The following is a 22099-nucleotide window of genomic DNA, read 5'->3' as shown; positions in this document are numbered from 1 at the left end:
CTGGGAGGAACTCCGAGGCAGCAGCAGTCGGAGTTTGTCCAAATGGAATTTACGCTCACGTTTGTAAACTACTATGGTGCGTTGAGGTCCACTCAGTATTATTAAATTCCTCATTAAGAACAGAGTAAGTAACATATAAGTAACATAGTTTTAAAATACTCTTTGTTGTGGTGATGGCAGTTCTAATGACCGTCTTTGAACACAACGGCCATTTCTCTACAAGCTAGACACAAACCGTATCTATATTCAGCTTTTATTTTTCAAAAACTTGACATTTGCTTTTTTTCTTTTTTTGAACCGTCATTATTTGTCAGCTTACAATCTTTGCCCAGGATGGTAAAGATGCATCCAGAAGATCAAACTTCATTACCAAAAAAAAAAAGTTTTCTTTGCAAATAAAAGCAAATCATACTTTTATTTTCAGTTCTGATGGACCTCACGTCTCAACAACAAAAAAGCTGCACGTGGCCTGTTTTAGTCTGCTTTCATTTTTGCTGTTAACGTCTTTGTAGTTCCTCATGACACCATCTGGTGGTGAAAACTGGTATCACAACAGAAAAGCTGATTTATTGTTAGCTTCATGGTGTTGAAAGATTCACAAATTCATAAGTATGATTGTAACAACACACAAATATGTAATTTTTTAATATAGGTCAGTGTTTGTCCAGTGTGCGCTTCATTCTGCCAGATAGTATTTATTTTCAGTGCTTAAAGGAATACTCCGAAGATTTTGGACCCATCCCTATCATTTACAGAGTTAGATAAGCTCATAAATACCTTTGTTGTGTCCGTTTGTCCAGCCGCAGGCTCCCAGCTGTTAGCATCGTAGTTAGCTTAGCTCAACTACGGCAGGTGAAGAGGAGGCAGAGCCAGACTGAGAAAGTGGACAAAATACTCCTTCCAGTGGTCCAGGGGACGGCGTATTAGCACGTGAAGTAAATCCGAATGGTTATAAAGCATTTTAAAAGACATGTTATCTTTTCAATCCGTTAAAATAACGTTTTGATCCACACAAACCTGCGCATGCGCAGTGCTTCGCGGAAGGATATACCGGAGCACAGCAGTAGAAGCATAGACTCAGCTGCTGTGCGCCTGGTATATCCTTCCGCAGCGCACCATGCTTGTGCAGGTCTGTGTGTATCAAAACACTATTTTAAGGGATTGAAAAGAAAACACTTCTTTTAAAATGTTTTATAACCATTCGGATTTACTTTGCGTGCTAATAGGCCGTCCCCTGGACCGCTGGAAGAAGGATTTTGTCCACTTTCTCAGTCTGGCTCTGTCTCCTCATCAACTGCCGTAGTTGAGCTAAGCTAACTACGATGCTAACAGCTGTTAGCCAGGCACTGAACGAACGGACACAAAAAAGGTATTTATGAGCTTATCTCACTTTGTAAATGATAGGGATAGGGCGTGGGTCCAAAATCTTCGGAGTATTCTTTTAAGGCTCTTGACCCTGTGTGTGTGTGTGTGTGTGTGTGTGTGTGAGAACTCTGTAGTATTTTTACAGTATGGAGCGTAGAATCCAACTGAAGTCGAGTCATTTCCGTTTAGTTGTTTTTCACTTCCTAAAACTGGCTGCACAGGTCGGTCCGCTGTGTGCATCACACTTCTGTATATCTTGAGTTTAAAAACCTCCAATTTCTTTCAACTTCCTGCTTTTTGAAACCACAACAGGAAATCAAACCGTGGTGACCTGCATGTGATGGACATCATCTGAGCCGTCTTTAGACTTAAATGGTCGTATTTCGTCACTTTTACAGATGGACGGGAAGTGGCTTCTGTGTCACAAATAAAGTACAGTCATTGTGTGTATATTTATCATTTATTAGCAGTTTGGTTGGATAGGTGGACATTTAGTATTATGTGACATCCATCATTTTTTTAAACCATTTTATTGTCCCAGGGTGTTGGAACCCAGCTGATTCTAATTTCCAAGGTTTGATTTGTGTGAAATGTGTGATCTGGTTTTAAAATATCCTCCAACAGCACCCTGGGGTGAAAATCTGCGATATTCGAATATCTTGTGGATGTCGTATGAAAAGTTAAAGCTTGAAGCTTTCAGGTGTTCACATGTTTCAACCTGATAAGGCAACTTAATTTAACTTTTCAGTATTCTTAAGTAATATCATGACAGCAGCACATTCCTGTGATACCATGTCACCTCCAGTCCATCTTTTCATTATCCAATTTGAGTGACGGCTGCCGTTGTAAATCGGATTAATATTCTTCTAAAGAGCTCTGCGATGCTGCTGGTGACTGTCGTGTCGCAGAGTTCATACCTGCTGATAATGTTTGCCGAGGGGTGGAAAGAGTCATCCCATGTGTCTGTGAATTTTGATTAATCCTTTCTTCCCTGACTCTAACCTTTTGGCTCATCCGGCTTCACCTGAATCACACTTTGAAATTTAATTTGTTGCCATTCGGAACCAATAGAGACCAAACTTAAAACCCTGAATGGGACTTTTCTCTTCTTTTTTTCTTCAATAGAAGATTAAAGCCATAATTTCTTCCAGGTTTATCGAGTGCTGTCATTGTTCTACAATAGACTGTCTATATAGATTTATCTGAAACAGATCTAAGTTCAGAAACTGTTATGACTGCAGTTATAAAACAATCTGAACTACTGTGACGCACATTAACAGAGACATGGTCCTGGTGATTAAGGTCTTCAATCCTCAGATCATGAAGAGATCTTGAACAGAGTATGTTAAGTTTGTGTGCAACCATGCAATGTTGACTCAAGTTACTAACAATGATGATAATGGCTATGAGAACTTCAAGATGTAATCAGTACAGATTTGGCTGTCAGTAGATACAACAAAATCCAACAAAGCTAAGATTAGAACCCATTAATTCCTAAGTATTCAAGTTTGAATAGGTGGGTTTTCAGGGTTTGAGGGTGTTCAGTGTTCCAGAAGTGGGGTAGATCCAGTCGAAGTATCCTGTGGTCTGAGAAGCCGGAGGTTAATGGATTAATCAGACTTTAAAGTACTGGACCACAGTACGTGAAGCAAAACTTGTCAATATCAAAAATAATGTTTCCACAAGTGGATGTCGCTGAGATTCCAGCACTCTTCTTGAAACTGTGCTTCTATTATGTATAAAAGTTTTCGGTGTTTCCAGTTTTTGGTCACTGTACGTGTAAACACTGAAGTCTGATAGTGAATGAGAGCTGCTGATCAACACTCATCCTGAACCTGTTTATCGTTTCCTGGCAGTGGAAGCAGTGAGAAGGCCCCGGACTGACTGTGCTGACAGTCTGTCAGTCAGGCCTGCTTAGCGGCCACAAAGGAAACTGCTGCCGTGCGCTCCATTCACTCCCAGAATGCCAGGACTCCTGTTTACCCGCTGAATAGACCTCTGGGCCCCGGATAAAGAGATTGTCTCCCACAGTCTGAAACATTTGTTTGGTGGAGTCGAGGCTGTGGGGGACTCCATTATCTGCGCTGTTTAAAATGCATGGCCTGCTCCGCTCCGCCGTGTCGAGCTTCTTTAGGAGGAGCCGACGTCTCTGTGAACGCCGCTGAGTTTCAGTCTGCCAAGGCCGGGGCCTGATTGGCTGCGGGACTTCCTGGTAGACCTTGAAGAGGGGGGTTTGCTAGATGGTAGGGGGGGTGAGGTAATGTTTTTATTCAGCGTGAGAGGATGACATCATGGCCGTGGCATTCTGTGTTGCCATGGTGAAAGACGAGCGGGGATCCCTGGGAATGAGACCGATGAGTCTGAATGAAACCCACTCAGCTCAGATTATCCTCTTCAGTCCATTAGTTATAGCGAATGTTATAATAGACGGCTGAGTTTGTCTGTCGGGCATCCTCTGCCGGCTTTCAGATTCAAATCAGGCGTGAAAACTGTGTCTCCAGACCGGGGATCCAGCTCTGTTTGTTCCTGCTCTGAGGGTGAATTCTCCCCCAAGATCTTGTGTGGGGGCGTGTCTTGTGTTTCTCTGTGTGTGTGTGTGTGTGTGGGGGGCTGAAAACTGGGACCACGCTACACTGCACCATTGTGGAGCCCACAAAAGATGAACCCTGTTCTGGATAAAAGGCGTCGCAGCGTTAAAATACGACTATAATGATGACGGGGATGATCAGCGCTTGTGTTTCTTGCAGTGATTGATCAGAGAGGATTTTCCTGTGTGTCACAGGCTCAGCAGTTTTACACCCTTGTGTTTTGTTCGTGGTGAAGGAATGTTGATATAGAAAGTGAAATGCTCAGAGAAAACTCATGCGCTCACAGGCAGTTCCATACATGAAGCCCTAAAAGCCAGCTTTATTCCGTTCATAAACTACTGACTCCTCTTATGATATTTTCTCCTATCCCTATTAATGCAGAGTGCTTTAACCATTAATAAGGCATTAATTGAAATACCAAATTATCAAAATATATTTTAACTCTATTTTAACTTTAAATCAGTGTTAAACACTCTTGTCTGCCATTTGCATGTGATTTAATTATGTTATTGAAACAGATATAATTTACATCTGCTGAATGAGTGATCTATGATTTTAAAGAATTACCTCGTATAGTTTTATATATATAGTTTTGACTCAAAATATTCAAACTCGCCCCGTCATATCTGTTGAAAGCCACAATACGCTTCTAATCACTTTGGCAGCTTCACGCAGATGAAACAATTTTTGTTTTTGCTGCCAGACTCCTCACTTAGCATCCGCTGTCTGATTATTCCTGATTTTACCGGAAAGAGTGAACAGATGTGAGGATATTGGCTTATTGAACGGAGAGTGTTTCTGCTGTCATGGCAGCCGAACGGAAGACGGATGTCCTTCCGTGATGGATGGTTTAATATTTAATGAAGTGCTTGTGTGAGTGTGTGGTCTCCTATATCATATTTTGAGTCCTGAAAAACTTTTTAGTGTTCAGAATGAACCAAATGATGTATTTGAGGATTAAAAGAATGGTTTAGAGCTGAAGTTATTAATTGCATCCACATTTAGGATCAGGACACTCGGTTATTATGATTAAGGTTAGGAAACGGGACTATAGAGCAAGTTTTCAATCATAACAGTTCGGTCTCTTATTTTAAAAAAATAATGTTAACGTTTTTAGTTGCAAGAAAAAAGCATGTGCTGGAAATGAAAGAAATTATATTTCAGTATTTGAATGGTCCACTCCAGCTGAATTTGGGAGGAGAACGGACATCAATGTGACCAACCTGCTAGAGAATGCATTACGCCATTAGAGTTTGTCCTGTGTTTGAGGGTTGCAGCCTCACATAAATCTTTCAGCTTTTTATCTGTCACTTGCTAACGATCGCTCGCCACACCTCAGCCAGCGTACGCACACTCCGTTTCCTTTTGACCGCGCCTGCTTCCTGCTGCGGCCTCGGCCTCCGTGTCGTTTAACGACCTGCGGCCACACGTGCACGGACACTCCCACATCTGCAGGCGCCACAAACTTATCCTGAGGATGGATGGCTGGAGAGGTTTGAGGTGCGATTAGATGCTATTTTTTTTTGTTCTTTCTCTGTACTGAAAAAGTCCAAGTAAGGTGAGAGAATAATGAAATAACAGGCAGGTTTGCGTGAGTGAGCTTCATAGAATGAGTTGTATTGTTGGCGTTAGAGCTACAGCTCCTGAAGAGGATGAGTTTCACTGGTGTGAATGTTATTTTTCCGTTTTCCCATGACCACATGTAAGCGCACAGCCAAATGACCAGCGTCTGTGAAAATGCAATACAGTAAGGGAGGTTTTTTATTTACTGTAGCAGCATTCTGTTGTCACACTGTGACATCTAGTGGCCCCAGATGGTACTGAATGTATTCCTACATTTTGATATAGAAATCACATTGCCAACCAAACAATAAAAAAAGATATTTAAACATTGTAATCTCTAAGATCGAGAAGCTGCAGTACAAAACCAGTCTTGATGCAATTTTATTGAAGCTGCTGTGGAGCAGATGTGACGGCAGGACAGCGGAGCATCTCATATCCGCTTCACAACGCAGAGCTGATATAATGAGAACATTTAGCATCCTTAAATAATTAATCAGCTATCTGTATGTCTCCTGTCTGTGTGTGTACGTGTGTGTGTGTGTGTGTATGAGTTAATTCTGTGTGTAACTCATTTTGAGATTATGTACTGCTGCAGGCCCACAGCTTAAAATTATTTATTTATGAAGTCATGATTTTTTGGACATTTCTGATCCTGCCCTCTTTACAACAAATGAAAACCATCAGTTTGTCGGAGCAGCAGATTGGTACAAACAGGATCCTTCATTATTAATCTGCCCGAGGTTTGACCTTGAGTGTGGGCTATCCAGTTTTGAAGCCCGGTTGTGGCAAGAGGAACCAAATATTTGTGAGAAAAAATGAATGTATTGTCAAAATAGGTCCAGTTTATCACCATATTCTCCCGGTTCATCCATAATTCTAAAAACAAATGTTTTTTGGTAACTTTAAAGTGTCAGAGTGTTTGTGTTCGTCCTGTGTTGGACCGATGAGGTCTCACAATACATCAGGTGAGAACAGTTTTTACCTCTGCTACACTGTAGTAACCAGTAATATAACACCTGCCATTAGTGTGATTTTGGGATATTATGATTTTTATTGGACAGACAAAACTGGGAACGTAAACCAGTCAATATATTTGCAGCTTCAGAGGTCAGATCTGTCAGAGTGTTGAGTCTCATTCATTCATTCACATTCCCTCACTCATCATGTTCAGTATTGACGTGGGTCATTCAAAAACACACGAATCACAGCGTCTCTGTGGGAATGATGCATGTGAACGTCGGCTTTCTGAGGAATGACTGAGAAAGCGGTGTTCCTCATAGGAGAACAGTAGAACTTATAAAAAGGAACATTTGAGCCTGATCATGAAGGCCTGTGTTACTGAATGTCTTTGTTTTGCAGTGAAGTGTCTGTAAATTGAATACTAGCGTAAGTCAGCAGCACATGAGCAGTTTTTCTAAATCATTAAAAAAATATGTACCGTAAATCAAGTGGGAACAAGAGTTTTCAGTGAAAAATCTCAACTTATAGTGGACTAACTATTATTATTCTCACACTTAGTAAGTAACACAAATCAACACTGAGAACTCTGTACTCTGCAGGTTTGAGGTACGTTCCTGAACACAAGCTTTCACCTGTGAAGAGGAAATGCAGCAAAGTCATAATATCTGGTTTAGATTTTGTAGATTAGAATCTTACTTCTTGTGACAGAAAGAATGGAAGCAGCTCCAGTCGGCGGTGCAAAATGAATAGGAAGTGAATCGGAGACAGAGCTTGTTCGTTCTGCCTCTCATGTTTCCCTGCCCGGCGTGTTTTAGATGTTTTGGATGTCAAACACTCCTAATTCCAATAAATGGGTCCTTTCGAGGTGTTTGCAGGTCTTGATGATAAACCCTTGTTTTTATTCAGGAGTGTTAGAGCATCTAAAACACGAAGGCCAGAGGTTCTTTGTGTGTGTGTGTGTGTGTGTGTGTGTGTGTGTGTGTGTGTGTGTGTGTGTGTGTGTGTGTGTGTGTGTGTGTGTGTGTGTGCATATTGCTGATTTGCTTCTATTTCTTCAGAATTCACCATTTAATCACTTTTCATTTCAATAACCATAAAGGTATGAAGTATTTTTGACAGTATTGTGACTTAATGTCCAGTTGTTGCTCACCTGGATTCTGCTGTGCTCATTTCTGACTCTTATTGAAGCACAGCGGCTCAGCACGTGTGCAGAAACTAGCCTTTTGTCAGCGGGAGATGTTCCTCTATATGTCCTTTGCTGTAGACATGTTAGGTAAATCCACTCGGTGTTGACTGTGTCTGGGAGTTTTGTGTTCTGCAGTTGGATCCTCCTGCGGATGTGGATCGGCCTCTTTCACAGGGTCAGATGCTAGATGGCCTGCTCCTCCTGCGGGTTCACTGAAATGTCTTTCAGCCGCACGTTGAACTCCCAGGTTGCTCCCGGCGTCAGACCAGCAGCTTTTTGCACCAGTTTTAATATCCTTGGAGACCTGCAGGAGGAAACCCCCCTGATTTAAGTGCAGTCCATTTACTGTTTAACCTCCTTTTGCAAGCAGTCGTCGTCTCCTAGCCTGAGCTCGGCTGTGGGGTTTGTCTGACTAGTCCGAGCTTTTTCTGTATTTTAGTTTCTTCCTCACAGTTTTTATTTCTCCGCTGTCCCACCGAGAGCAAATTTCTCGCTCACTTTCAGAATCAGTCCAGACGTAAACAAATACGAAACGAGGGTTCATCTCTGTACTGACGTTGATAAATAGTGTTAACATAGGGCGTTGTGTTCAAGTCACGGTTCTCTGCAGGTGGCAGAGTGACTGTGGTGAACGAGGCGGCGGAGTTCAGCACCTCCCCAGCTGGCGGTAAACAAACTCACTTCCCCATCTGCATGAAAGGGGACTGTTTTCACTTCTCCATATGTTCTCTCATTTAATCACCGACAGAATGCTGCATTTGGCTAAAATGAGCCGACGCTTCCTGACTGAGGAAAACAGAAGCGGTACGATAAAGTGTCCAGCCTGTCAATCACTCGTCCCGCTGAAACGTGGCCAGAGGTGGCGCATGTGGCCAGAAACGCAACTTAAATCATACTGGGCTGACAGATTACATTAATTTATACAACCTAATTTCACTTTATGCAAATGTGAACATTTAAAGAAAATCAGTCTTTGACATAATCGCATTTTTTCTGTCTATGAAGAGAATGAAATGCGTCAAAATTGACATTTTTTACAATTATTCAGGGTAGAGTAAGCTGAAAAAGAGCTGCAACCCCATGACGAAAGGTTAAAATGTATCGTTGACCTCATGGTGAGTCGGGACAGAGCGGCACACTCTGACCTGAAGCCAGCAGATTTTCTCTGAGAGTGGCGGCCGTGACGGATTGGAGCCAGTGAGTCAGTGAAGGCGACGACCCTCAGCAGGACTCGGATCAATGTGGGCTCAGATGTTTGAAGGTGAGAGGCCGGAGGTAAAGGCCTGGAAGAGGAATTTCATCCTCCTCTCCGAGAGCCTTTCAGCTAATTCCATCAGGGATGCGAGCGGGAGGGGAGGCGCTGTCCTCCCGCCGCCTCAGCTGCTCTCTGATTGGCTGCTTGCTGCCCTCTGGGATCCTGCTGGGTATTTGAAATCTGCTCTGCTTCCTCTCACTTGTCCCAGAGAGTGATTTATGTGTGCAGCCTGCACCGGCATTTCTTTGTTCTTGACCTTTTTCACTTGTCAATAATCATTTTGACTCATCTCTGCCTCTCGTTTGCTCTTCAAAACATTTTATTCCTGCAGATTTGGAGTTTTTTTTTTAACAGTTTGCTGGTAGTGTTTAGGATTCCACCCAGTGAGATGTTTGAGGCTCACAGTAAAGCTGGTAAAGACTCTCTGACTTCTCCACACAGATAATCCTCTTACCCGTCCGTGCCGAGGCACGCGCGAACCCAGCCTCCGAAAAACAACACAAAACGAGGCTGCAGAGGAACATTGACACGTTAACTGCTACCCTGGAATAGGCACCGGCTGTTATTCTTTTGTGTTGTTTTTTTTTTTTTCTTTGGTTTTGTGGTGATACTTTGGTGTCTGCTTCACAGGGGAGATAATACTCGTGTCCTGAAGGCAGGAATCCTCCATCAGGGAGCCGCTCCTGTATTCACCCATATCTTTAAGAGAGCGCAGCCACTCCCCGCCCTGCTCACAGACACATTTCTGTGAGCAGAGCTGAACCTGGAGGCTTTAATCTCCCTCCCGCCTCTCTGTGGGCATCTCGTCCGTGATTGCGTGCGTGCGTGCGCGCTGGAGCGCATCCCACCCAGGTACGACCGCCTCTCAGCGGGGGGTCTGCAGCATGACTGCAGACGCAGCAGCAGTTATCGAGCGGCAGAGAGCCAAGACAGCCGAGCCGCTCCTGGCCCGACGCTGCGGACGTCTCCTGAAAGCTTTGACCCACTTCCAGATCCACCCCCCCTCTCACACACACACACACACACACACACACACAGACTCACCCCAACAGGCTGCATAGCGAAGCAGCTCTGCCACAATCTGCTGAGCTGCACTGAAGCTCTGCACGCAGACGCTGGGGAGACAGAGTGCGTCTGTCTAATAAATAAATTGCGTGTGTGCATCCCCAAGGTTGTGCGTGCGTCTGCGTGTGTGCGTGTGTATGATTTTACAAAAGTGCAGGACCTTGGGCAAAGTCACAGAGAGCTGCTGCTTCTGTTGAATGTTGAATGAGCCTTCCTTCCTCGAGGTAGTGCTGTAGCCACCAGCTCCACAGTTTAACAGCAAAGAGCAAAGAACTGAATTTATCATTTTGTTACATTCAACAAAAAATAAAGGAAGTCGTCCAAGAGTCTCATTTACAGATTTCTTCTCAAACCTGCAGATAATGCTCTCAGCAAATGAAATATGACATTGGTGAGGAAATCAGACATGAGAATCAAAACTTTTCTTTTTTGAAAACACATGTACTTATTATTTTTTGTCTTTCACCCATCATTCCTTCCTTCCTTCCTGGTGCTGGTAGTTTTGAGCCTGAAACCTCAGCCTGCTCCTGATTCTGCAGGGTGTGAGAGGATGTGTGTTAAAGGCCAAAGGCTAAATGTCCAGTGAAATTGGTGAAGTGCATTGTGGGTTTTTAATGCAGTGTGACCACACTGAGGATTATTGAATAAAGCTGGATTTCACGTTGCACTCAGACACCAAGAACTCAGACAAATCACTAAAACCGAGACATTTGAATTATGCTAATGAAAGCAGTGAAGTGAGGATAAAATGAAGGACAAAGTGAATCAGAGTGTTTCAGTATTTCAACATGCTCAGTCTTTAACCTCTTCAGAGCCAACAGGCTGCGGCGCTTTAAGCCGAGGCAGTCTCAGACGGAAGGGATGGAAACGGTCACGTAGTCATGAATGTTACAATCAAAGATTTAGGCAGATTACAAACAAGCACACACACACACAAGCCAGCGAGCATGTCAGTGCTGCTGTAAGTCACCAGTGAATGATGGTGTAACATGTATCAGAGCGGATTAACACACATTTTGATTTATGGACACATGCAGAGCAAATGTGACGGCTTGCACAAAGACAGGCTGTACATGAGAGTCAGAGGGAGAGACAGACATTCTAGTCGATAGAATGATCAGTGGAGCAAATCCAGACTTTTCCCGTTTCTCTGTAAGCAAGTTTGCTCTTGACAACTTTACACTTGAACCCTGTGAGTCAGTATTGTGAAAGAAATGGATTTGTGTGTGTCTCAGTGTGTCACAGTGTGATGTTCATTCAGGCAACCAATGATTTGTGGTTGACCTCTGCTGAAGGATCAGACACATATCTGACATATTGGTATGTCTGCTTTTGAAATATCTCCTTTATGGCTCCCCTTCCTCAGTTTTCACCTCATAATAAATAGAAAAATAATCCTTTCAGTTAGATGTTTTTAATTTGAGTCATCTATATGTTTATGTACAGTCTGTAACTGTTTTGACTTTGAAATCCCCTGATGTGTGTTGAATTATTTCTCAAATAGATAAATCAATGAATCTAGCGGCAAAATTCTTTAATTCGCAAAATAGCAACTGCATGAGATTGATTGAAATTTGCTTATCAAGGTAGATGCATTATTTTGGAAAATAAAAACAATTTTCTCTTATTTTTATTTGGAAGAAATGAGTGATCAGTTGTGAATTATTGAGCCTCCTTTCGACGCAGGTTCGTCTCAGGTTCACCTGTTTTCTATCTGTCTTTTCCTTTTGCCATTACTGGTGTTTTCCCAATGCTCACTGTGTGATCGACACACACGGACTCATCATCTCCATGAAAACTATAATTTGAGGCTCTGCAGGGTGTCATCAGGAGGGTTAAATACGGTCTACAGAGCGCAGCTCAATATAATGTTCTGTCAACAAAACAACAATTTCATTTGGTGAGAAGCAGCTCCCGAAGCGCCTCGAGCCAAACACTAATGACGCTCTGCACGTTATGATCGGTGTTGTCGGAGTACGCCGGGTTGTTTTTCACCATCTGAAAGAAATTTGGGCTCAAATTGTTGTGGAGCAGAAAACGTCATGTTTAAACTGTGAACTTCCTGAGAGGTTAAAGATTCAAACAGTAATTACTTATTTGAATCATCTGTTATGGAAAAAACAGTGCCTGGTTTTTCTGAGTGTATGTTGTGTGTGTTGAAATAAACGGCATAAAACAACCTTTTATTGATGCTTGCATTTTTTTGGAGGATCATCTATAAAAGTTGCACTGATGAGTAATATTTGTTTCTTGTTTAACTATGAATTGCGAGACTTGTTCTGTCACTTTTGGTTAAAAATGAAGAATTATCGACCATTTGCTCACGCGTCTGTTTCCTCCGTCAGGTGTTGTGAGTGCAGCGCTTCACTGTCCCACTGGTATTATGAGAAAGATGGACGACTCTACTGCAAGAAGGACTACTGGACTAAGTTCGGGGAGCTGTGCCACGGCTGCAATGACCCCATCACCACGGGCCTCATCATGGTAAGGCGACCGGATCTCATCTCGTCCGTGCGCGCTCCGGCTCGTCTCTCGTCACCTGGCCGGCTCTTTGTTTGCTGACAGACCTCGAGTTACACGTCGGAGCGTTTACCGCCGGACCCTGCATGTGCACAGCGGCGTCAGCGCACGTCGGGCCCGTGCCAGACCTGTAACTGACCCTGGTGCCTTGAGATCGTCTTACAGACCTCCAGCGATGTCGCGGTGACACAGGAAAGGGTTTCGCGCACAATAGAGGTGATCACGGTGCTGGAGAGGAGATGAACAAAAGGCTTGGCCGCATTATAGAGGAGACAGGATACCAACGTCAAGGAAGACGCGTGTCGGTTTGTTGAATCAGAAACAATCAGAGCCTGAAGAAAACCATCAATATTTCATGTTGCTGTAACCTAATATGTTGTCTTTATGTGAGAACGAACAGCTGATATTTGAAGTGGTTTTCATCCTGAACCCGTCTCCAGGTTGGAGGCGGTGGGAGTCAGTCAGCTTAGTGTGTTTGCGCAGATCGGGCGGATCAAAAGTGCAATTTACTGCACAAATACAGGCTTGAGGTTCTGTTCGCCTCATATCTCCTCTAAAGGCGCACCCAAAGTAATTTTCAGGGCTTAGCTCTGTGGCGGAGCAGACACGTGCAGCCCACAAAGCACTGAGTGGATGTTCGGAGTCAGTTTACTCGCTCTGACCCCAATCAGTGCTTTCATTCAGGTTTTAGGGCAACAATTAGCTGTGAGTGTTTGCAAGCATAATTATTTTTCAGACACTTGAACTAGGGGGCACAGTGGTAATGAAATAATCAAATGAAAACCATGAAGTTTAAATAGATTGAACTGCTCCCTGGCTTGATTTGTTTCAGGCTCGTAGACTGAGACGCAGAACGACGAGCGCACCGATGGCATTTTGAGCTCAGCTGTGGGTTTTTCTCCAGCAGAAGATGGGCCGTAGTGACAGTATCTGTCATCGTGGTTTAAAATCTGTGGCTTTGTGTACGGTGAGACGGGTTGTGGAAGTCTCAGTGCGACAGCAGAACATGATGCAACTGTCGACAACCAAAAGTTCAGAGATTGTCATCGAGACGAAATGCAAAAGAGTAAGTTTACAGGATGGCATTTCTGTGGCGGACTGCTGTCAAACAAACCAATTTCCACTCTTGGAAATTGTGAAAACAGATTATACAAGACTGATGTAAGCTGTTTGTGGAAACATGTTGGACTCACGCTTGGAAGAACTACCGCTCGTCTGCATGGCGTGACAGAAGAATCCTCAGTGATGCTTAAACAGCTAAACGGTGTCATTAGCAGCAGTAAAATGATCCGGTGCTTTTTAAAGAGGTCAGTGTGTTTCCATTTGTGCTTCAACGCTACATCATTATGATCGTTTCGCTTCCATTTTTAGCCGCAGTGTCGGTGCTGCTGTATTGCTTTTAACGTTCTATTTGAGCTTGTTGTAATGAAGCAGACTGTGGTGGTTAGAGGACGTTAAGTGGCTGCTTCAGGTGATGAACGGCCTCTGAGGACCAAGTGTCGACTGCGTCAATAACAGACGGACTGCTGGTGTTCCTGATGCTCTAAATGAAGAGCTGACTTCATTCTTTGGGAACAAAGTTTCTGGTTGGACGTGCGTGTGGACGCATACAGCAGACAGACGTTTCTGAAGTGTGTGTATGTGTGTGTATTTTTGTTATTCACAGCTTGTCCTTTACACAGCAATCTCAGTAATGAATCCTGAGGCAGACCCGAAAGTGAATTAGGTGGCGGGCGGCACTGCTGTGTCTTTCTCCTCCTTTGCTTTATTGCCCCTCGGTGCAAAGCCACTGATTGACTGTCTCTGAAGCTGCACTTTAGCAAATTTGAGTTCCGTCAGCCGGTCAGGCCTCGGTCGCTCGGTCCAGTCATGCTAGTGCGTACAGATTCAGCTCCCTGCTCCACCCAGGACAAAGGGAATGTGGACTCCAGTCCTGCACAGTCACTCTGACACCTGTGCAGATTAACACTCTGCTATTTTTGAGGCGCACCGAACTGCCGCCACAGTCGGAGAGGCTGGTGATGCAGGGATGAGTCAGAGGGTCTGCGGAGTCAGCCAGAGAGAAACACTGAAGGGAGAGACAAAGCCAGGCAGGGACGGGTTTATCTCATCACACCTCATTCAAGTCCAACACATTTGAGTCTTTTTCTTCTTGTTTCACATGGCGATAAGTTCTCTGATTCTCTGCATTCAGCTTGACTTTTGTCAAAGACTTTTTTTTTTTTTTTTTTTTTTACTTTAAAGCAAGAGTTGTTGGGCTGATCAGGGTGAAATGTGAAAACAGAGTCCCTCAGATTCAGATACTGGAGCAACAATAGTTTGTACTCAGGAACCAGTTCAGCAACACGAGTTAACACTGCGAGACCGTTCTAGAAGAGTGATGTCCCACACTTTATTCACAGTGTAAAATATTAAATGGAGAGAGAAAATATGAATAAAATTCTGTTTTAGAGCAGTGAATAAAGGCATTCAGTGGCAGTTTCATGGGTTTCTCTTTAGCTACAGTGGTAAACTTAGTAAAGATATTATTACCTCCACACCAAGTGCTGCAGTATCATTTCACTGTTTACAGTCCTAATCTCTGGAATATGTTACGCCGTATTTGAGATTTTCACCTTAAAAAGAAATCTTAACAGTCTGCCTCAGACAGTTTGTGGGATGGGATTTTGGACGTGGGTGCTGAGCAACTGCTTCACAGTACGGTCCTTTATGGTGTGGCTGCCCATAAATGACAAGAAGTCTGAAATGATACTGAAAACATGGCGAAAAGTTTTGCCACTTTGGTTTGGATGTAGGTCCTACTTTCCACAATATGATCAAATGATGGGTTTATTCAGTGTAAAAACTTTGCCTTGGTCCAAAAATAAATGTTTTTCAGTTTTGGAGAAAATGATATTTTCATTTTTGTATGAATGTGTGGAAAAGCTGAGAGTGTTTTGGTGTGAAGGAGTGTGTCTACAGCTTCATCTGCAGCTTCTGCTCCAGTCAGCACCTCCAGCCTGAGTCCAGAGGAGGTAATTCAGCGAGCGGATGCTGCTCGGTTGTTTATTTACTGGAAGCTTTTACTCAGGCAGATTTATGTGCCGAACAGTGAGTTAACCGAGGCGATTGGATTTTCCTCTCAGCTCGTCCCTCCTTCGCTCTGTCCGTCCATCAGTCCCCCGCCTGCTGACGGATGAGTCTGCGGTAATCACAGCCGTCTTTAGGTTCGAGGGAGAATCAGCAAGGTAAGAGATAAAGTCAACCTCCCGCATGGCTCAGGGCTGAGGTAGAGGGGGATTGGAGAAACGTCCATTAATTCTGCATTAATTCAGTATAAGCTACAGTAGCTCGTCTAGCTCACACAACAGCCTTCACTCCCCAGTGAGACTCGGCCGTCCATGACTCTTCAAAACCCTTTCAGTACCCGCCACTTTTCCATTTATCTGCTTCTAACGCACGAACTTTACCAGAATGCCCTGTTATTCACTTCCCCAGTCATAATGTTATGGCTGATCAAAGTGTTTAGTCTGACAGTCGGGATGTTTTCTCCAATAATTTCCTTGAACACTCGACAGGTCTTCTTCTTCTTCTTCTTGTCGCTGCCCACAGTTTCTCAGCGTGTTTGACTGGAGTTGTTGGGCATGCTGCGCCGTGGTCGCCGCAGTTTTCCCTCCGTGTTTGAGTTTTTCTCAGCGTCTCCTTTCATCAAGTGATCTCACACTGACTCCGTGGTGCAGAGATCAAGGCCCCGTGGGAGCCCTGCCATCTGGCTTTGTTCTGCCGTCATTGAAGACAGTGAAGTTTGTTCCTCATGGCTCGCTGTTTGGTCTTTTAAAACACCCCTGTAATGAAAGTACCTTGTAAAGTAGTGTTAAACTTTGCATATGAAATGAATTAATAGCTAGTTCAATGCGTCAGAGACACAGAAAAAAAGACAAGTAATGATGTTGAAGCTTTCTGGGGCACAGAGAGCTCAGAAAAGACATTTTGCTTTTGGTCAGGGAGCAACAAAAACAGAAATAATGAGAAACACTTTTGTTTTAAGGTCTGTGGTCCGTCTGGCTGCTTTGTTTTGTAGTTATGTACATGCATAACATTTAAAGAAGAAATGAGTAAGTAACCTCAGTTGTTCTGCAGTTCCTCTTTTTTATGGACATTTATATGAACACAGACCTTGTGTTGTTGTTGTGTTGTTGCTGTTGTTGTTGTAGTGACAGTCGTCTCACAGCAGGGGCTCATTTATGTGTTCCTTCACATCAACAAGGTACATAACGTGTTGCATCCTGTCTGCACAGGACAGTGTGTTTTGTGGCTCGGATAGAGACATTGAAAAGTTTAGAGGAAAGCAGATGTCTTAAAAATGTGTCCGATGGATTTCAAAGATAAAACATATTTTTTCTCACACCTTTTTAAATAAAGGAGGGCCTCTTGTCTAAAACCCACATCGGGGCCTTTTTATGCAGAGTTTACGTGTTGAATTGAAAACTTGTCCCATATCAAACGTGCAGATCATGTGATCTTTTTTTTTTTTTTTGTGACCCTGTTAAAGCAGCTCAGCCACACTGAAGTTCTGTTTTTCTATATTTACTTCATCCTAAAAAGTCTTGGGGACTTTTTTCCTTTCTGTTTTCTAATTTTGTTGCTCAATACACTTCTTTGGTTTTGAAACAATAAGAGGTGGATTTCTAAGAAATCACAATGTCTCAAAACTCTTTTGGATCACATGTTTTGTTGGGAAAACTTTGAAAACATTTTGCGGGAATCAATCGTCTTTTGTTCGTCTTCACTTTCACTTTATGACGGTTTGATATTAGTCTCATCACATTAACTTAGTAAAAACATTTGCAGCATTTTGAGTCATTGGAACAAACACTGCTGTATGTTTTCGGTTGATATTGAGAAACAGAGATGTTTTGTGATTCTGTCATGAAGTGGATGGAAAGTCCCAGACCTGCAGTGACCCTGATCACCTCCCACTGGGGTGATGTGTCTGTTGGTGAGTGGGAATCTGTCTGTTGTTTCTGTAAACGCCTGACTGAGGATTGTTTGGTCTCTAAGTAGAGACAGCCTCCTGTGTAATAGGTGTTAAAGCAGCCATGTTTGTCAAGATGTGGCTGTTTGGACTGTTTTTTCAGCAGCTGATCTCATCAAGAAGCTCTCTATCGCTGTGAAGAGACTTGTTTAAACCTGCTCTGTAGCTTCATGATGGGATCTGTTTCGTTCTTTGAATCAGGCCATTGTCTCACAGAAGCGCTCAGTGAGCGGCGGTGAGACTTCCCAGAGTGGGGAAACCGTGACGAAAGCAGCAGCCTCTGCAGGCTGGATTTCCCCCCGCGGGCCGAGGAGCTGTGGGCCGTTTGGTTTCACTTCTCTGAGAGTCAGGGGGTTTGAACTTCACCACTTTTCCTTTCAGTCTATATCTTATTTACGTTTTAGGATATTTTTAATCTTATGTGGGTTACTGCATGGAAAGTCACGAACACTGTTTGAAGCAAAGCTGCAACTAAAAACTGTTTTAATATGTGCCTCCTTTGTCCATGTTTGAAATGGATTGATCATTTCAGTTTGTAAATGTTTATTGCATCTGTTCCAAAAGGACAGAAGTAATAGTCTAACAAACTAAAACACACAACAAATCAGTGTCAACAAGTTTATCTTTTTTTATTTTTTAATCTATTTTCCTCAATCAGAAGCCGTTGCTGCAGCCCAGGTAAGAATCACTGATGAAGTTATGGGTTTTTCTCCTCAGCTGGTTTAAGGAAATCCTTAAAGAATGCTAAAATGTTCCTGGCAGCGTTTCTGTGTTCAGGTTAGATGTTTGAGTTTCTGAACTCTTAATGTCACCTTCGTATCTGCAGCTTCCTCTGTGGTGATTCAGTGATCCTCGTGCTGACTGGTTTGTGTATCTTGCCAAGCTTTGCTCTTGATAATTTATGTTTTCGTCTTTCATTTTTGTAACAGTGATTGATAATGAAACTGTTTCTGGGAAACAAATGAAAGACAATAAATTTATTACTCATAAAAAAAACCCACAACTTTAATGACTGTGGAAGATTACCAGATTACATTACGTAAAATCCTGTATGAAACAAACATGTTGGAGCGCAGCGTCGGCGCAGGCTGGATTCTGTTACTGTGTTGTGATGAAATGTGCTCTGTCCCATTTCTACATAAAAAAAGTTCTTGGAAAAAGAGAAAATGAATGAGCATTACAGAGGGATGACTTCTGATGCCACATTCAAACAACCCTTCCTGAAGTACCTCACTGTGTTCAGGATCCAAATAGATGTTTTTTAAGAGATGCTACTTTTGATAATTAGTCAGGCTCTGGCCAGTATCTGGAAAGCAGTTTATTTTAACTAGAAAAAAAATAAAATGATTCGCACATTACAGACATCATATTCTTTTTTTATTAGAATTTTGAATCGTGCCATTAAAAACAGCTTGAATAATCAGATCATTCAGACTGAATGTGGTCTTTTCATCTGCTTGTTGACCTTCCCGCTGGATAGCTTCAGTTTGAAGAGCTCTCTCTCTCTCCCTCTCTCTCTCTCTCTCGCTCTCTCTCTCTCTCTCCCTCTCTCTCTCATCCACTAATGCAGCATCCATAACTTCCACAGTAACTTGATCACGCTGTGTCTCTCAGCTGTCTGCCTCTGAAGTGCGTCTCGGCTGCTTTAACATGAGAGCCAGCAGGAAGTGGATCTGTTGCTCTAATAATATCTGAGCTCTCAGATGGTCCTCCAGTCCTCCAGTCCTCCAGTGTGGGTGTGAGGTGAGGCAGGGTCCACACCTCGGGGTATGCAGGGCATGCTGGACATGTGAGATTACATCTTTACAGTCTGAGTCAAGCCAGAGAAAACCAGAACACACTCAGTGCATGTGACAGTGACACTGCCTTTTTTTGTTTTTTCTTCATTTCTGTGTTCTAAAAGTCTTACATTATTGAGCAAACTGCCAGGGGCTTGGTGTAATAATTAATTCCTACAGTAACACATCTTTTTGCCTTATTGTGAAGAGTTATGAGGAGATTTAAGGCATGAAAAGCTTCTGTATGAAACAAAAGCCTCCCCATTACCACATTGACATTTCACACATAAAAGCACCATGACCAATAAAATGTCCAATAAAAGTAGCATTTCATTAAATATCTATTATGTGAAATAAATCAGTAGGTTATATCAGTGGGACATATCCAATAATAAATGTAGATCAGATAGTCTTTTTTGTTCTTTTAGTAAGGGGAACTGAAATCATGTGTTTTGTGACGGCCAGAGATAGTTATGGCCTCTTGTACGCTGTCTTCACTTCCAGCTGTAATCTGGCCATTTTGTTGCAATCAGAGAGGAAATAAGCTCATATGAGCTCACCGCGGCGTCCAGCGGCCTGCCACCTGAAAGCGAGCACACTCGCCCTCCATTGCAAACGAATTGAACATGTGCCTCGAGCAGAGGGCGTCTCATCACATGGAGCGTGTGCAAGAGGGGGGCGGGGCCAAACAGGAAGCGATGAGGTCATAGCAAGAGAGAGGAGGAGGAGGAGGAGGAGGAGGAGGAGGGGCAGTGAGTCTGATTCAGAGATGAGCTCAGCTGCAGAGGCGTGGGCTGCTCTCTCCTCCCTCCCTCTCTGCCCGGCTTGGCCGCCGCCAGTGTTTTGTTGTGACAGCGGGGGAATCGGCCGCCTCAGTGGGATGAACTAGACGGAGGGCGAGCGCCGGCTCTCGCTGACATGGTGGGAGATTTGTTTTTCTGGAGCTTCTGCTGTCTCAGGCTGTGGAAAAAGGAGAAGAAGGTGAGTGCCGCTGCCTGGACGTGGTTTGGGCTGACATGCAGTATTGATGAGCCGGCTGCTCTCCGGCTGGTGGAGGAGGTGTGCCGGCTGCTGCTGCTGCTGCTGAACCGTCTCCATCCCTCTGCACGAAAAACTGATGCTGCGTTTTTACTGTGCCCTCAAACTGGGTCAGCATATCGCTCTCTCACTGCAGATCTTGAGATCTTGTCCTCGTTTTTCCTCGTGCTGCTCCAGTTTCTTCTCTCCTCTTCTTTTTTTTTTCTGCATGTCATGAAAAACTGATGAGCCATGGCACGCATGCTATTTTTAGACGGCATTCTTCCTCTGATAAAAGTAGTTTTCAAAGTGTGAGTGCATTCTGCGAGAGAGAGAGCGAGAGAGAGAGAGAGAGAGAGAGATGCGTGCAGACCAAGTTTCCTCATTTCCAGAGAGGAAGGCTGAATACATTAGCAGCGCTTCTAAAGCAGAAGCCTGTTTCTCCGGTACTGTATGTGGCAGAAGGGGGTTTCCATTCACACGCCATCAATGTGCTCTTCTGTCTCCTCTCTCTCTTCTTTCCAGTCTAATTGTGTTTCTGTAAATCGTTCGCACTGTAGCTCGAAAGTGTTTGAGGGGGTCGCTGGCCTGCAGGGTCTCTTATACTTTTACTTATTTCTGTTCCAACAGGCTTGATTGCAGCTTTGTTTTACGTCCTCGTCACAATTTGTGTGTTTATCCGTCAGGAATTCCCTTTGACACGTTTTGTGGTGCTTGACCCAGTTGTAGGGGCGCTCCCTCTGCGGGGAGAATCGGGTTCCTCCTGCACGTGCTGTTTCAGCGATTTCTCCCAAACATCCACATGAGATCTTTTATTTTTCTGGCGCTGATGATCGTGTGATCTCACTCTCATGTGGACCGCTGTTTGAGTTCGAGGAGGTTTCAGACATCATGACATCAAGCTTGAGCGAAAGCAGATCCAGACCTCCTTCAACCCAAAGCGCCTCCTGCTGTGTTGATATGAAGTCATTCCGGCTGCTGTTTATAGATGCAGGTGAACTGGTTAAGTGGTTTGTTCTGCCGGTGCAGACCCATGACTGGACTCAAAGAAATGTGCACCATCATTTGTTCTTTTTGCACTTAATTTCAAGCAAATGTGTGGATGGTTGAGAGTCGTTGCTCACCTACAATGACGTATGGTGTACCAGGCTGTGCAGGCTACAAAGTTCTATCAGCAAATCATCATTTGTGCCCAGAATAGATTAAAAAAAAGCCTTTTTTGTTATCACGTTTTCTACTTTCTTGAAAGTACTACATAAGCCAGATGATACCAGATGATATTGCTTACATTTTTTCAGATCCTCTAATTTCATTCACCTTAATTCATTTTTATTATTTCATGAATTCAGACATGTCGTCTCTAAGGTTTTATCGTGTGGGAAGTTGCTGAAAGTTTCAAAATTTCTTGAAAAAATAATCACATAGATGTTGTTTTTCTCTGCATTTAGGATTTGCTTTTAACTGTCTCCAGGTTTAGATCCTGAATCTGTCACTGTAATTTTGGCAAAATCTTTTTATTTCCATTCAGTTGCTGCTGAAACAATTTTAAATGTATTATTTCTCATAACCGTAACTCCTTGACCATGTACAGCATCCAAGCAGATCACAGTCTAAAAGAGAAGTGCAGGACTATACGCCCACACACTAATTATTCTGGTGACAAAGGCACACCAGTGCGTCGCACATTTGTAATATGAGCTGCCTGTAGCATTAAAAACACACAGTAGTGATGTATATCTAGCAGATATTGACAGTTGAAGGTGACCTCGGGGAATCAAAGTCAACTAA

General features: G+C 43.4%; 1 protein-coding gene across 3 annotated transcripts in view; it reads left to right on the top strand.

Moving 5' to 3' along the window:
• The window catches only part of LOC115400809 (LIM domain kinase 1-like), a 43864-nt gene that overhangs the window by 8513 nt on the left and 13252 nt on the right, over window positions 1-22099 (top strand). For 2 of the 3 annotated variants that reach the window (XM_030108854.1, XM_030108855.1), the window contains one exon: window positions 12328-12466. In XM_030108854.1, the coding sequence (XP_029964714.1) occupies window positions 12328-12466 (139 nt within the window). Of the gene's footprint in view, window positions 1-12327; window positions 12467-20097; window positions 20276-22099 lie in introns of those variants that run through there. The other variant, XM_030108856.1, reaches the window with a different exon arrangement.

The sequence above is a fragment of the Salarias fasciatus genome, chromosome 14 (assembly GCF_902148845.1).
Source record: "Salarias fasciatus chromosome 14, fSalaFa1.1, whole genome shotgun sequence".
NCBI lineage: Eukaryota > Metazoa > Chordata > Actinopteri > Blenniiformes > Blenniidae > Salarias > Salarias fasciatus.
Note: the sequence above shows the minus strand (reverse complement) of the source record. Positions and strands in the feature narration are given on the sequence as shown.